This window comes from Calonectris borealis, chromosome 1 (genome assembly GCF_964195595.1).
Source record: "Calonectris borealis chromosome 1, bCalBor7.hap1.2, whole genome shotgun sequence".
NCBI classification, from domain to species: Eukaryota; Metazoa; Chordata; class Aves; order Procellariiformes; family Procellariidae; genus Calonectris; species Calonectris borealis.
In genome coordinates, this window is record NC_134312.1 from 154,715,608 (window position 1) to 154,732,922 (window position 17,315).

The 17,315-nt window shown below is 40.4% G+C and overlaps 1 protein-coding gene across 1 annotated transcript in view; it reads right to left on the minus strand.

Moving 5' to 3' along the window:
* COL4A2 (collagen type IV alpha 2 chain) overlaps positions 1-17,315 on the minus strand; it is a 105,243-nt gene that overhangs the window by 41,210 nt on the left and 46,718 nt on the right. Inside the window, exons 3-13 of the mRNA XM_075140720.1 lie at positions 11,361-11,495; positions 11,234-11,278; positions 9,170-9,286; positions 8,384-8,455; positions 6,801-6,836; positions 6,655-6,717; positions 4,358-4,393; positions 3,683-3,724; positions 3,082-3,156; positions 1,802-1,846; positions 532-594 (exon numbers count right to left, since the gene is read on the minus strand). Coding sequence (XP_074996821.1) covers positions 532-594; positions 1,802-1,846; positions 3,082-3,156; positions 3,683-3,724; positions 4,358-4,393; positions 6,655-6,717; positions 6,801-6,836; positions 8,384-8,455; positions 9,170-9,286; positions 11,234-11,278; positions 11,361-11,495 — 729 coding nt within the window. The remainder of the gene's footprint in view (positions 1-531; positions 595-1,801; positions 1,847-3,081; positions 3,157-3,682; positions 3,725-4,357; positions 4,394-6,654; positions 6,718-6,800; positions 6,837-8,383; positions 8,456-9,169; positions 9,287-11,233; positions 11,279-11,360; positions 11,496-17,315) is intronic.

Sequence of the window (17,315 nt, forward strand, 5' to 3'; positions counted from 1 at the left end):
TACTTTTTCAATGAGTTTCATGTATGTTGCAAACAGAACAGATCTAAAATCTAATCTGGCATTTGATTTTTATCTCTTAATCAATACATTGTAAATTGACCATGAAGATTTTAAGGATGGATGAGACTTTTTTAAAATGTATGCTGAGTACTGTTCTCACTCTGTTTAAGCACTTTAGAAACACTGCCCCAAAAAAAGCATCCATAGATGCTACAAGGTAGTAGTATTTATTAACCATGGTCTGAAGAGAGCTCAGATGGCAAAAGTGAAATACAGTTTGTGCTGAGGACGAGGACAAGGCTCCCCCATGGTGGTATAGGCATACCTGTGAGTCCTGTGGGGCCCTCCTCCCACTACCGTTTCAAAATGGCCTTTTTGCTTTCCTACATCAGGCAGCTCAGAGCTGGCCACGACCTAGTGGGCCGCAGAACTATCATTTCTGTAGTTCGTTAATCTCTGTTTTGTTCCTGAAGGCAAACTCTCAGCTTGCACATTCACCTGGGTGAATTTTACCTTTAATGAGCGACTCACCCTTTGTCCTGGGAAGCCCATTACCCCTTCTTCACCTTTTTCAGGAGCGTAGAGAAGTACACCCTAGGAAACATTACAAGTCAGTTCAACATATTTCTTTATTATGTGCAAAAAAATTGTAACACTGTTTTATGGAGGCTAAACAGGAAGAAAACATCATTGTAACACATGGAGGATCTAATAATAGCTGCATGCGAAAGAACCGTTGTCCTTAAAATTAAGTGTAACATGCTTGCTTCATTACAATAGCAGGAGCAGGCCATTAGGGAGAGGACAAGGTTTCCCTCCTATCATCTCCTCCTTCTTTATTTCCTCTGTGGCTGCAAGTCTGAAGAAGAGCCAAAGCAATTGTTCAGCTATACAACCAATTAAGCAACTCAGCTTATGCCCAAACTGTAGCTCCACAGAGCTATTTGGCAAACACAGGCATGCTGCTATCCATCCTTCTATCCAAAAAAAAAAGGGGGAAACACATATCCCCTTTTGCTACATCAGCATAAAATCTACAGTTTTCCTAATGTATTCCACAAAATTCTACACGTGTAAAATCTGACCAACAGCTAAAGAATTGGCTAGCAACTGCACAAGGAGGGCATCAGGGCTCACACTGTGACCTCTCCCATAATCTTGTGGAGAAGCTGACCAGACCATCTGAGAAAATAAAGCTCTGCAAAATGCTCAGTGAGGCATCCCTAATTGGTAAAGACTGTATTTTAAACCACTCTGGGAAGTAAAAAGGAACCACTCAATGGCCAAGCTATTTAGACAGTCTAGAGGTTGCCTGTGAGTTAACTAAACCACATTCAGTCAAGCCTGGTTGACAGCTCTAAATGATACAGCAACAGATGGGATTACTGTCCACTTACTCAACAGACTTAATGACCAATGAGACCAAAAGTCTGTATGTGCTGGAGAGCTGAAAAGGATTGAGAAAAATTCCATATATACTTATTTAATGAGATTTAGTGGAATTTTTAAAGGTAGATCAGCCCATCAGCAGCAGTAAAGAGATTTATTAATAGTTAAAGCTAAAATGAAAAAAATTGTGAGGGAAAATCTTATTTTGGTAAACCAGTAAGAGAACGACTGATTGCACTGTGGAGTTATTACACGTCACGTTGTTCAGTTTTTCTAAAGCATCAGAACTGGTGTGTCTGCTTATGTTGCTCCATATCTATATTGCATCATTTCAGTGAAGAATGCACCTGTTAAGTGTTAAGTGTTAACTCCAATATTATTATTTGTCTTTGTTCTTCTCCACTTGACTTACTGGAATTCCAGCTTCCCCTTTTGGTCCAGGTTCTCCTCTTTCACCCTAACAATAAAGAAAAAGTATTCAGATATGCTAGGCATTCCCATTTACATTTCAAGAACTTTTCTACAACACAAAGTGACAAATGTTTGTCAAGAGAGAAAACACCACTCTCTTGCTGTTTTTTATTCATACACTTGTCATATGAAATGCATGTTTTCATAAGAAGTTTTTAAAGTTGATTTTTTAAAAAATATTTGATAATTTTTCTGAAAAGGTTTCTAGGAATGTGAACATCTTAGGTTGTTTCCAGGCTTGTTCATGAGATGTGTGGATGGTGAGTGCCTGAGTAATGCCTATAAATAAATGCACATACTCCCATTTTTACCTACTGATTATCTATGAATTGTCCGGTCAAAAGTAAGAGTTCCTGTTAGGATGAGACAAATCATAGCCTAAAGTCTACTCACTATATTGACGATATCTCCATTGAATATAAGGGCTCTCCAGATAAGTAGCTCATATGCGGACATCTCTGCTTAGTCACGGAAATTCCAACATGTATATTACTTAATGGAGGCTGCAGACTGTCAAAGGCATTTTTAGATCTTTCAGTATCATACCAATTTACTTATCTTACTGCAGAAATTGCATGAGCCATGCGAACTTTCTAACTTCAAATTTGGGATGAAAAACTACTGGTCTGGAGGTTGGTGCCTGATACAGAATATATGCATACAGGGTATGAGTACCTCTGCTCCCAGCAAGAATAGATGAGAATAAACTGCATCTTGCTGTTGAGGATTTCTCCAATATGTATGAACGGGCCTTATTTGTAAGTACACAAATATTTGCACCATATAGATAAGTTCTATAAATACAATATATATACAAACACAATAATTCAGATAGCTTCCCTAAAGATATGCTCCTTTTACAGGAAGAAAATTTCACTCACTATTATGAAAAATAAGATATTGAATGATTTCTCAGCAGGTATTTCTGCTTATAAAATGAGAAGATGTGAGTGATGGCCAGTAGTTGCATACTTACACAAAAAGAACAAGTTTGCCTAAGGCACCTCTAGTCTGTGAGAAGTGCTTTCTGAATGACTTTAGCCACCATAGTTTCAATAAATACTTCATGATCCAAGCTATGGGAAGGTAGCATACTTCTCTTTTGATATACTGAAGTCTTCTAAGTACTATACATAAAAGCACATTTGTACAATATTTTAGTTTTGGTACTGCAGACCTCTTAGTTCCTTGTGTATTTTGGCAAAAATACCCTGTAGTTACCTTGTGTTTGTCGGAGGGGACACCCATCAGTTCTCTTGTAGGAAGCCCAGGTGGACCTGGAGGACCTGGGGGGCCCTGCAAGAAAAGCATAAGGGTACATTTACTAACAGTTGTAATACCTTGTCAAGCTGTTGATCAGCACAGGGTCTAAGGAACTGCAACAAAAGGAGCAAAGCAGATTTGCCCCTGCTAGGAGTATGGTTCTAAACCTCTGAATAAATTGATGACAAGACAAATTTATTTTGTGCTGGGATTAACATATAGCAATACTTGCTCTTGCCCTATATGTTTCCAGAATGATGGTAAAGATTATCGCTTTATATAAAGTGGTCTGGCTCTATAAATTTCAGAAGCGTTACCTCTGATTTGTATTGGTGTAAACGAGGGTACAGTTAGACCTAGACATGTAGAAGTTAGTTCAGCTATGACATTCCTTATGGAGATTATCGTTCCTTTCAAAGCTATACTTGCTTGTTTTTCTCTTATAATTATGTAATACAATTGCAAATTAAGAGAGTATTTAAAATCGGTTCCTTTATAAATAGCAAATAACATCAACCTCTCCTTTATTAGTGATACTAATTCATTAGTTTTCCTTTACCTGTTCACCTTTTTCTCCATAGAATCCAAGGCCCCTGTTGCCCTGCAAAAACAATAGGTCAAGATTTACTAAGTGTATGACTCAGTTTTCTAATACAAAATTCAAATTTAAAAATGCTTAAAGGCCTTTACAAGTCTGTAGGTCACCACTGAAGAACCACAATCAAATAATAGTCTAGGTTTACCTCAAAGTATTTTTATAGATTTAAAAGTATTTTTATAGACCTAACCATTCAGAAAGACAACTCTAATTAAAATGTCATGCTACCAGTGCTTCTTACAACAGACTTTGAATCATTCGCTGAGTAATGTCGTGAGAAGATCCAGCATTTCTTTTGCAAGTTTTTTAATAGCACTGAATGTTAAATAAAAATACCTAAGTGGGCTGAAACAATGAACTCAATATATTTTTTCCGCTGAGATATAATTGAATATTGTAAAGACTGCAAGGATTCTCTGTTCATGGGAAGCTGCTGTAGCAGCAGTAGCAAATTAAATCTGGCTCTAGAACTGGTTTAATCTTTTCAGGGTAGGCGATCCCAGTGTAAGATTAACTTCTCGTGGTATCCAGCCAACACAGAAGGTCTTGTGCTACACAGCCTTTGGTGCAGCCTGGGTCTTGGGTAAACCTCAGTGACACAAAATCAACATAAACAACTCTGACACAAAGACTTACTTGTGGTCCTAGTGGTCCTGGGGGCCCTGGTGGTCCCTGGGGAAACACAATAGGGGAGAGCAAGTTACTCGTTGCTTTCTAATCAATGCATGCAGGAGGCCAGTTACTTTATGTCTGAAATTTAAGTATATATTTAGACGGCAGTGTATTCCTCAGCATTCAATGTGCTATCCTCACTATATTAGCCGTGTTTACTGGTCTGAAGAATACCCTCCTAAATCACATCATAATCTTTGCTAACAGAAAAACAGTCTCCCAGCTTAGACCTAATGAAATCTCATTTTTATTTCAAGTAATAAGAACTTGTGCTTTAAGTGCTTCACTGGACCGTGTCTTAGTACTGCATCGGTCTGTAAAGGGAGTTGAACTATCATATGCATCTCAGATTACCTGTTTGGTACTGTACAGAATGAAATCAAAGGAAGATGGTAGGAAATGAAACCATAACAGGAAAAAATGCTGCCAGAGTCTTACAAGAAGAGCAGTAGGAAAGCCATCAATTGGAGCAACAACCTGCCCTGCTTCAGCCAGCTATGGTAGTTAACAGGCTCCAAAGGGCTCTACACATTAAAAAGTCTGTCAAATGCGGGAAAGGTGGAGTGAATAAGAAGCATGAGCTGTTCAGAGAGGAAGATGTTGAATAAGAGGCATAGAAAAGAGAGTGACCTCCAGATTGAACCATGCACCTGCTGAGCCCCGAAGGGGATGTAACTGGGTTATGCAAAATCAAGCCCAACTTGCAAGGAAAAGATAACAACATTCAGGTGGGACCTGAACTTGCTTTGCATCTCTGCCTTGCTATGGATCTTCGTGTGCATTAAAAATCGACTTCTGAAAAAATTACTTTTGAATCGGTTTTGGTTAGTCAAGTAGTCTGTGAGCCGTTGTCTAATCGGCTGGGCAGATGCACTGTGCAGGGCATCCCACTGCCTGGAGGCCCTGCAGGGACTTAGGGGAGCCACGCTTGCCTTCATGTGTGATCTAGGACTTAGGGAAGAGGAATGATGCAAACTCAGACCTGGGAAATGCTCCCAGGTCCTTCTCACAGATGAGCCACTGCTTTAGAAATGGTAAATATAGTTGGATATATTTTGTTAAGAGCTGGAGATGGTGGGGATCCGTCTACTCTGGAAGAGTGTTCAAAAGAGATGTTGCCAAGATGGCAACAAGAGGGATGTAGTCACAGGGCTCGGAAAACGTATGGTTCATAGCACTCCTAACATCCAGGACAGTGCCTTGGGAATATAAGTCATTGCAGGCTGGGCTCCTGTGTGAAGTTCATGAACTTCGTGGGTTCACTCTAGAGAAAGAGTAAGTAAAGGACTGAGGAGATTTCCCTTCAGGAGGACCAGAGGAGAAAGACAAGGTGCAGCTTATTCCAGAGGATAAAACAGGCACTGCAGAAAATTAACTTTGGAAAAGCTTAGCATGCTGTGGATTTAGTCCTAGATTTTTTTTTTTTGAAGGGGGGAGGGAGAGCGTCCCTGCAAACAGCTATAGAGGTTGTGTGTAACAAGCACTGAATTATTTTTTTTTTCTTCCCCAAATCAGTGATGTAGACCAGGTCTGAAGTGAATTTTAACAAAACAAACAAAAAACAAACAGAAAAGCAAATGCTATAAAGTTGTCTTACAGGAAAATAAAGCAAGCCTAAAGAAAATGAAATATATTGAATATATTGCTTCTCACCCACAAAACTATTAACCATGGTAGTAAGAAATGTAGAAAATGGTATGTGGAGAGAACACAATCTTCCCAAAGAACTATTCAGCAACAGTTGTCAACGTCAATGCTGTAAATGTTGATTTTGTAAAAAATGACTGAAAAACAGTTTTAAAATAAAATTGTATTCTAAATACTAATGAAGAATGTTATCTATTCAATCTCCTGTGGGAATTGTGGAGAGCTAATATACATATCCTTTATGAGCAGAAAAGATAACATATTTAGGACCTGATATCTTTGATAACTCGGTGTAGGGGAATGTAGACTGGACTGCATTCAATAATCTTTACAAACAAGACTCTTTAAAGGAGGTTAAAGAAATACAATATAAATCAAAAGCCTCCAGCAATACAGGGTGAAATAAAGTATACCTCTTTTTGCAACATTCATCCTTGTAGAATCAGTGTCTTCCAGTGCTTTTTAAAAGGTTTTGCATCCAAGGACACCTACTTGCTATTTCTAACCTCTTTTTTCTATCCATTTGCTAGGTTACAATCCAAGATAATGGAACTTCCTGAGATGATTCTTCTGTTCGGTTAATTTCCTACAGAACATATTTTAAACATACTTACTGGTCTTCCTCGCTCTCCTCTTGGACCAACAGGTCCTTGGATACCCAGCGTACCCGGAGGTCCCTTTAAATAAAAAAAAACCCCAACCATCAGTTAACGTTCTGATATCAGTTACTATTGATCATGTTTGCTGTAATACTACTTACTTGAAAACCATTGAACCCTGGATCCCCAGGTTCCCCCTAAAAAAACCAAAGAAGTAAAAAATGCAATAAATACTATATACAAAACTGAATAAAATCTTTTTCTCACTCATTAACTTTTTCTCATTCCAAAAACTAATCGTAGCATACAATGCTATACAAACCCTTACATACAGATGCATTCAATACAGGTGTTGAGATAATTGAATCCCAATCCATGGGCCACACGGATTTTGTACTTTCTATATATAATATAGTTGCATGCAATATAGTAGGAGGGTATAGTACGAGGGTTGGCTAGGGAAGCTAAGGATCCAAGGATACAAGGATAGAAGACTGAAATGGACAACAGACCACATTTAATTATTTTTTTAAAAAATCTCATCTTACCACTGGCTTAATTAGGGCTATAACCTTAGCTGAAATGTACAAGCTCATTTTTCATGAGTTGCATGGGAATTACCAAATCTTTTTGATTCTCTTCTGAGTCACTAAAAGCATTTGGAACATACTGTTTTCAGTGACCACATACTTTAACTGCAGTACATGTTGAAATGTTTTTGGAAATTGGATCCAAAAATGTTCTAGTGCAAAGACCTTCCAATACCCATAAATAATGTGGTATTCAGTCCAAACACCTTTAATCATTTTGAATAGCATCCTAACTATCTAGTTAATTTGAGTTTAGTTAACAAATAATTTGTGGAACCAAGTACTTTCTGAAATGAGTACAGGTGTCAGTATCCATCCTTGGCCACAATATACTTGCACAATTCTTAATCATTACTTAATCATTCCTAATTACTAACAAGTGCAGATTTACAGAGTTTATGAAAGGAAAAGAAGATTCCATTAAAAAATACAGGCAACTTACAAATATGTCAACAGAAAAACCTATTTTGGCACTCATCACTGGCATGAAATATACATAAACGATGTCAGCAGATCCCTTCTGTGCTGAGTACAGCTCAGATGTAACTTTGTACATAAATTTTTCACAATTTATACTCTAACAGCATATGTAACCCCTTACCTTTCTCTGATACCTTCAAATTATACAAGACTATATATATAAGGAAAAGCTACAAGTGATTACAAAACAAGTTTTAAGGATTAGATACAGTAAAAGCACCCATAGAAATACTTGGGGTTTACTAAATAACTAAATAATATATTGAAGCATATTTTATCCCAAGTCAACCAAACACCTGCATGAAAATTATACTAATGATGCTAATATTAGTATGAAGCTAATATTAAATAGAATCATTCAGTGGACAAAACTATGGCAAAGGAATGATTTTGCCACGCATAATACGTTGAATAAAGAGGGTAATACTTGAACTACAACACCTCCAGTGCCTCTGCAATCCACCTGTAGGCAAATAACTGAGTGCAGATTTTTTTTTCCTGAGCATCAGATGTATTGTTGTAACCAGAGAAAGCAGAAGCTGCCTTGCAAAGCCTACACAGAATTGAAGTGGGCCTCTTGGCGTGTCCGTCAGAGTGTAAGAAAAATTAACTCTCCATCATCTGCTTGTAAAACAGTCCTGAGCATGAATAACTCACAGGAGTTACAGACGTACCCTGTATCGGCTTGCGATGTCCGGCGGCAGTATATAGGGCTCCCCCTTCTGGCCCTTTGGCCCTTGGACTCCCTGGAGGTGACCAAAAAAATAATAGAAGTAAGTTTTCATATCATATATGTTAACACATAAATAGCTAAAAGTAATGAAAAATATTTGTTGGGGTTTTCATGAGTATATACATACTGCTGTTTAGAGGCCGAGACTATGCCTAGCTCTGGAAATTCATGGTTTAAAAACAAAGTGTAAACCCTCACAGTACATAAAAGAATGAATTTCTGATTCCGGGGGAAGAACCCCCCATTACCCAGGAGTGATATTACGGGGTCGCACCTCCGAGCTAGAGCAGCAGCTGCAGCTCCTCAGTGCTGACACGCGCCCTGGTAAATGCAGGAGCCCCACTGCTGACCTCAGCATGATCCTACGTATCGTGCCATGCAAAGCCAACACTTCGGCCACGGGGCAGGGAAGGAAAAGGTTACTCTCATTGGGAATTGTGAGTTTAATCTTCTTTTATCGCTGTTGGATAAAGCTGTACAAGTTTTCCTGAAGTAATCTCTCCGCAAGACCTATGTGACAGGTATAGCTCCAGGCAAACCTCCCAGCCCTGGCTGCAATTTAATAACTGCAGTGCAGTGTGTCCATGGTAAGTCCACACGGATGCTCTGCTGGGCCAAAAGGGAGCTCCATTAAGAGATGTCCCATTTGCTTCCAACACACACGTGAATGAAACTCACTTCAGTAATGATCTTAGCTTCAGGTACTCGCTTACTGCCAGCTACTTACAATGGTACCAGGGAAACCAGAGAGTCCGGGACTTCCCGAGTCACCAGGGTCACCTACTGTCCCGTTACAGCCATCATGACCCGGTTTCCCCCTTGATCCTGGCTGCCCTGGATGACCCTGTTGAGGAAAAAAAAAAGTGTTTATCTATCCATCTGTTTCTACTTTTCCTTTTCCTGTAGTCACACAGTATTTAGACATTCTCACATTAAGCCCAAGGCTTGGATCCATGGGAAACTATGATTTTCAAAGACAGAAACAGACAGTGCCTTTTTTTAATATAGCTGCAGCTTGAACCAGATGCCCCAGACAGCAAGAAAAAATGAGTAGCGAAGGACCTTTCAGAAAGGGTAAGAAAGCTATGTTCAATGCAGGCTCTGTTAGGCAGAGAACTATGCCAGATGAGGCTGCCGCGCAGGGAGCCACCAAGAACTGGGATTGTTAAGCATTTCAGTGCTTCACACTGGAAGAGTGGGAAGAAAGGTTCCTTGCTGGCTTTGAACAGCTTCCAAGCCGGGAAAAAAGTCAGAAATGCTTTTGGAGCTAGGTTGAGCGTCGTGATGAGGCTGTAAGTATGGAGATGGGAAGAAAGCAGCAGGGCTCAAAGCAAGGGAGCTGGGGGCACTGCAGAACCTCCACACGGAGCCTCTGAAAAGTTACTCCCATCTCAAACTGGATTTCCATTGCTGTACCTACATTCACCTTAATTGCTGTTGCTTCTGGTTTGCAGAGGCTGATGAGAAGCAAATCTGTCCTTGAGCAGCTCTTTCTTCCAGGGGGCTCAGTCAGAGTCTCTTCACCCCAGAAGAGATTCAGGCTTGCCACCATCCTCTCTTGGGGGCCTCCAGCCCCACATCCTAGCACTGTGCCATTACAGTTCGTATATGTGCCTATCTATCTGCCTTCCGATGGTCAGCCTGAGAAAACTGGTCGGAGAACGTAAGCGAGTGGGAAGGGCAAGGGAGCTTGAGGACAGGACACAATGAGCATGCAGGTTCAAGTACTGTCTGAAGGAATTTATCCCTCACGACGCAATGTGCAGAGGTCGGGAAGGCATGGCTGAAAAAGAAAACTTGCTCAGGTAAGAGAAGCGGTCCAGCTATAGCAGCACGGAGCTTCACAGGGCGCGATTTACTCTCCTTCCCAGGAGGTCAGAGTGCTCAGAAAAAACTCAGTATGATGTGCCGAGATGAACAAGATCCTTGGCTTCAGGAGTGTAACAGGAATGGGAAAGAGGGTGTCTGCTTTTCCTTTAAGAGTGAGAAAGAGGGAGAGGAGGAAGATTGTGAGAGAGAAAGCCCTGAAAGTCGATAGGGAGCTCTTCTGGAAACAAAAAAGGGTGAAAGCAGAGTGGATGTGGATGCGTGGGCTGCAGAGCGGGGCCCCGGTGTCAGGGAGCACTACAAAGGAAACCCAAGCCTGGGAACTCTGTCCAGGGATTCCAGTGACTCAGATTTCTTTGTTATTTTATGACACAAGATGTAAAGAAGTGTAAGCTGGGAAAATACTGTGCTGTGAACTTTACCCGGTTTTCCTCTTTGAATGTTTCAGTTTCATGGATCTGGTAAATTTGTTCAAAGTTTGACACTGTTTAGTGTTCACTAAGTTTTTTAAGACTATCTCAAGCATGACATATGAGCTATAAAGCAAATAACAATGGTTAGTATTCTTAAAATCATTGCTCTTTCTACATTATTCATCCGAAATAATTAAGGAATGACCCACTGGTGTCCTTCGCTCACAAGCCTAAGAGATGTGAAGTACTTATCTCACAGCTCTTTCCTACAAAAGAACATACTTAGCTGGGTAACCTCCAGGGACACAGGAAACTTCCGTCCTTTCTTGTCCCCTTTACAAGGGGATTTCTCCATAGGACAAAGCACAGATTCTGCTCTCTTGTTGTATCTGCAGTTCCACTCACTTCGACAAATGGCCTTAGCTTAAAAGTGTGTACGTGCCTGATGCAGAATTTAGCCCACAGATTTTAATTAAAGTACAAAGGCTTTAAACTAGCCTGCAATATTTGCAGTTGGTGATTTCTTAAAGATGAGGTAACCCGCTACTTACAGGAATGCCATCTGCCCCAGGGAATCCAGTGACTCCTCTTTGCCCCTAGAGTGAAACAGCACAATTAAAACGATGTTCTGCCCAGTATTTTGCTCATTAGCTAAAACATCTAACATTTGAAAGTTACCATTTCTCCTTTGGGTCCACTTATTCCTGGATATCCTCTTTCACCTTTGTGACCTTTGGGACCTTGCACTCCTGGGATCCCCATCAATCCTGGGGGTCCAGTGAACCCCTGTGATCCAAGGAGTCCTGGCTGGCCCTGATAAAAATAATAAAAAAGCATTTATTTAGGAACAGTTGTGATGCATGAAGCTGGTTTAGTTATCACTGCTGCAATGGAGTCAACCTCTTGAAGAGAAAAGAAACACAGGATCTCTTTCTGTTCCAGTAGGCCAGACTCTTTGATGAATGTCATCTGGAAACACCACGCAGACAAACTCCAGCAACAGCGACCACATTGTGCGTGACAAAATCAACACATGGAAATTAACACTCAAATCAATATTCACTACTTGAATATTCATGGTTTCTCTATGAAAAAAGTGTTTTCTTTGGAATAAGGCTTCTCAAGAGTGATTCTCACTGACCTACAACACAACCAATAACACTCCAAGCAAACAAAATATGCTTAACTGTGAAATCTGCATAGTGGCCGTATTTCTTACAAGTGGAGTCTGATATTTAATGGCAGGAATTTCTGCCTCTTTGGGGATGATATTTCTATTTAGCAGTGGAGCCTGAAAATGATTAGACGCACACGCATCCACACAGGTTGAAGAGTTGCACGGAGGGCTCCCTTGTCATTCTCCCTTCCAGCGCTGGTTCGGCTCTTCAGGCCACTTCAAACATCGTTTAAAAATAATCCCCTGTTGAATGCCAACATCACAAGGCTCAACAGGGGAAAAAATCATTTTGAAATGACACAATGGTGGTTTAAGTAATGGGTTGTGACAGTATGTCTGAGATCTGTGAACCAAAGTATTTGAAAGCCATTCCGGACGTAGTGTCACCGAAGGCACATGTGTTTTGCATGCTCTACAGTACTCAGTGCACTAACGACACCAGTAGTAAATCGCCACAATCTTTTCTGGAGAAATATGCTTCGATGGCACAAAACACCATTTACCAAGACGTTCTAATCAAGCCAATTCTAATGAAAGTATTTTTAAAATGCAATTAGATTTTTCACAGACCAGTCTGCAACAGCATCGATATCTCACAAAGCAAGAATTACAGCAAAACATGAACAAACAGATATATATTTATACAAATGATCTGATAAAAAAATAATACCTTGTTTTAGTATAAAATACTTACAGTCTCACCCATGCCTGGAAAGAAGGAGCTAGAAGATGAATGCAATCCCTGTCCAAGAAGGATAATAGTTCAACTTCATTTAATGCCATTGAGGTGGGCGAGGTGAAGGAGGGCAGTCTGGGGACTTGAAGAAAAGAACCTAGAAGATATCCTAATTTCTTTGTATTCAGGAAGTTGTAGTAAAGATACTGAAAAATGCCTTATTGATATAAGGCAAAATTAATTTCATTCTCCTATTGAAGGATAGGCCCATTTGTGACACACTTTCAAAACTCCATTGTCAACAATCTATCTATAATTAACATTTATCTATGCTACAGTTGTCTTGATATCGCAAACCTGAAAACAAACACTACGACTGAAACACAGCTTACTTCTAGTTTTAAAAACAAATCAATTTTCACACTGCTTTCGTGGAAAATGGCTGTCACAACAGTTGGAGTAGGTTTTTATATTTTAAATCTTATTGTATTATATCAAATGAGTCCATACTGAGAAGCTGACATAGCCAAAATACAAAACTCAGTGCAATTTTTTTTCTTGGAAGAAGACTAGGAATGAGCCAGTATGAAGAATGAATTACATGGAGCTCCTCAGGACAAGCCACCAGGATGGATCTCTTACAGTATGGATCTTTTGCTATACTGTTATGATTAATTTGACAAAACTGATGGTTTAGGAGCATTGCCAAAGGACACGATGGATTTAAGTGTTTGAGCTGTCAGCGTGAAAGAGAATCTCTCCTCTGCCTACAACCAAGCCCAACTTTATATAGCATCCCTACTTCAAACCTGCTCATGCGGATTATTAGGTGGTAGGAGGCCAACGTCTTTTCAAGTTAACAAACTGAAAAGTAACAAAGGTTATATGAATACATGTAAAATATAATATGATCGCTGTTGGCAGGAGGCATATGCATCTGAACAAGCGGCTGCTCATTTCCTTATGCCAGCCACAGCTGGCTATTACAGATGCATCTTTCTCCACATCAGTAGTTTTCAGTTTTTTAAAAAACAGTGAATCTCTACAAGTTATCGTATGGAGGTGCAGATCCTTGTTTAAACAGATTCACAGCAGACATACTTTTCTTAGTTACCTGACTCAAATGGAAAGATGCTGATTAGAAGCATGAAAGTAATGACTTAAATCTGAATCAATATTCATCAGTGTGAGCTCCAAGATCAGGAAAAAGAAGTCTTTTCTTGACTTTTCCTACCTACTATGGCTCAAAATGTTTTACAGCACACATGTAAAACATTAATTGTAACTTCTGATAAAATGCTGGTTATGTTCAGAATTCTCAAATCTGTGCCCGGCTTTCTGCAGGGGCCATGCAGAGCTGCAATACTTCAAAGGTGGCATTACATGGAACATGGTTACCTCTCTAATTCCTACACCAAATACCACTCTCCCACTTCCAGTCCCATTTTCCTTTCTGGTGTGGAGGGAGAAGTAAACAAGGAATGGAAAATGAGGAAGAGAGCTGGGCAATGCCAGCGCCCCTTCCCCATGCTTTCCTGGTAATTATCTGATCATTTGTTTGTTGAGGAATAGGGGTTATTTAATATTATTTGCAAGCAAGTCAAGAGAATTGATACTTCTGGGACCAGTTTAGCATGAGGCTAGAGTCAGTGCTGGGGAAGTATTTAATATCATGACAATGTTTGTGTAATTTTTCAGCCAATTAGTACCTTGGCTTGTTAACTGAATTAACTTTGTTAACCTTCGTTAACTCAGACTTGTCAGCTTTTACTCTGCTTGCTTCATGTTAGATCTTTAGTATGTCCCTTTTTCATTAGCAAATGACCTAAGAACATTCTCTCTTTTGCAAAGGTCATTGAGGAGATTTAAGCAAAGACAATCAATTTGAAAGGTTTAGTCAAATAAAGCATGACTCAATTATTAGAGTCCTGAATTCCCCTGTGTGAAACATGCCACGCACGGTACTGCTCTGCTTGTGCTCCTGGAGGGTCAGAAATCCTAGAAAATTCTCCAAAGCTGTGAAATTGTGTCCGAATTAAATTTCCAGGTCAAAAAAAAAAAAGAAAAAGGCAAGCCTAGGGAAACATGCTATCCCTATCTGTCATATTTCAGACAACTCACAAAGTACTTTCTCTGGTGCTCCCTTTCCTTAAATGATAAAGCAATGCAGAAACGTGCTCTGGCCCATGGTGCTCTCCGGCAGAGGGCTTCCCACCTGGGGTGAACTGGAACTCTTCCCAAATCCAGAGCATGTCACCCACCACTGCATTTGCAGGCCAGTGCGAAGAGGCTTACCTAAGCATGCGGTGGCATGCTGTGGCCAGCACTTCGGAGGGAGTATGCGAAAAGAAAAGGAAAAAGTGGGCTGATGGAATTTCTGGAAGACTAACAAGAAGTTTTTTTCTTTGTTCTTACACAAAACTGCCACGACTGTTCAGATGAATTACAAAGCTCCCAATGTCAGGATACACTCCTAAATAGGCAGTTCCTGCTCTTCCTGCAACTTCAGCTGACTGGAAGAGGTCTCGCACAATTCATGTGGCCAGCCCAGCCGTGTGCAAAAGCTATTTACAGAGAGGAGCAAAGGCCAGAAATTTAGGAAGATTGAAGGAAACCTTCCCAGAAAATATTTGTAATGTTGTATATACATTGTCGCTTGTCCAGTGACGTGCATGAAAGAAAATGCTGTCAGGGTTGTGATTCAATTTAATAACTGCCTTTTGCAATTAAGTCCCTGTGGACTTAAGATGATCCTGAACAGACTTTTAAATCTGTACTGAATGTTCATGTTTTGCAGCTTGAACTTTAATTTCCAGTTCTTTTAGGATCAGTCAAATGAAAGAGATGTCATGTTGCAATACTTTCTTCCTTCTAATTTACTGCTAAATTTACAGTGTGGAAACAAAACTGGTAGAGGAGGGTGCGCTAATTTTGAGAGCAACCAATTGTTTGAGGTGCTATACAAATAAAGATACAATAAATGAAGTACCTGCTCCAAAGGTTTTAAAATACAAGAACATCATCATGAATTGCTGAGAAATCCACCCCCCAGCGCGGAGATATGAAGAAAGGAGAAAACTGTTGATTTCCAAAAAGAGGAGATAGAATCAGAATTACGGCAGAGCTTCACTGTCATTGAGCCTGTTTCTCCACATTTCATTACAGACTTCCATTTTGCAACTGCTTCTGGTATACGGAATGTGATGATTCAGTATTCCCCACACGAAAACAATCCTTGTAGGCCATCATTTATTTAATAGTGGACAAGAAGAAAGGAGGTTAATTCCCTGACATTTTAAAAAGGTCATTGGTGAAAGGACAAGTTCACTTCCTGCGGGAAGGGTGATCTGACCGTGACGGACAAGCGGGAGCTGGGACTTTTTGTAAGAGGGCTCAGCCTGGAACAGTACTGGAACAGTCCCTGTAAGAACAGATGGGGAAAGGACGTGACAGCAAGGACCTCGATGCAGTCTCTCTACAGGGAGACCAGCAAGCGGAACAGAGAGCAACCCACCAGGGAATAAAATCGGTTATCAGGGAAATGAGCAACTTCTGAGCTGATTAAAAGTGCTAACCCAGGAAAAGGCATCCCCGCAGGCACACAGGAAAGAAACAGAGAAGTTTTTAAATGTAATGTTGGCAAAATGTGGAGAATGGGGTGTAAATGTAGGGAATTTGTGATTCTCTGAGGCATCTTCCATGGAGGTAGGCATAGTAAAGCAATCGTTGAGCCCAACTAAAAAATGTATGACCTTAGTTTTCCCCCCACCCCCAAAAATAGAAACTACAAGGAACAACCTCAAGAAGCCTGTTGCAGCACACTGAGTCCGACTGGGATGGGCATATCACTGGGCATTTCTCCTGGAGTGTAAATCCAGGAGTTTATGGATGGAACATATTAGAGGGGAATAGATAAGGGAAGGGTTTGGGGTTTCAGCTCCACACAGCGCATGCTGTGCCAGAAATACTTCAGCTATGGGTTGCACCGCTTTGGGCTGAGAGGCAGATTAAAGCAGACCACATGGAGCATCCTGCTGCCATAGCCCAACTAGTTCATTTGGAGCCAGCGACTGCTTCGGGCGGCCCCAGGCTGCCCAGTATGAACAGATCTCCAGCGAGCTCGTCGCACAACGCCCTCTGACTATTTACAGAACCAATTCCAAAACAAATTTAAGACCCTGTGGATCTTAACTGGTTATTTTTGCACAACCTCTTCATGGCAGGGATACATGTGTAGTCTTCCTTTCCTGCCAGGAAAGATGAAATTTTTGTTTACCCACACTTCTCGGTGGTTACTGGAATAAACCAAGTTTAAAACACCTAATTTTCAAAGCTTTGCTGGCTACAACTTCAGTCACTGATAAATGCAACATTTACCATGATGCAGAAGAGACTGGTACATTTCTACACCATACATCATTATGCTGTACATTGATAATGTAGTTTGAATGGTTCCATCCACCTCAGCAACTTGAGTTTTGTTTTAGCAAGATTTAAACATTTTTGCGATTTCACCTGGGAAAAGTAGGTCAAAACAATCCATGGAATGGTAGAAAATATAAATACATAGGGCAAAACACAGCTAATGCTAGCCACTGGGAAGAAACATCTGGGAGAAAAAAAAAATCCTGACGTTTGTGCAGGCTTGGTTGTTAAACATGTTAGCATGCCACTTTATTTCTGTGTCTTCAGGACTGTAATAATGACTATTTTCTAAAAGACAGATGATCAGTTTGCAGTGAGCATTCAGAAGCTCCTCACTAGATGGCACCAGCCATTG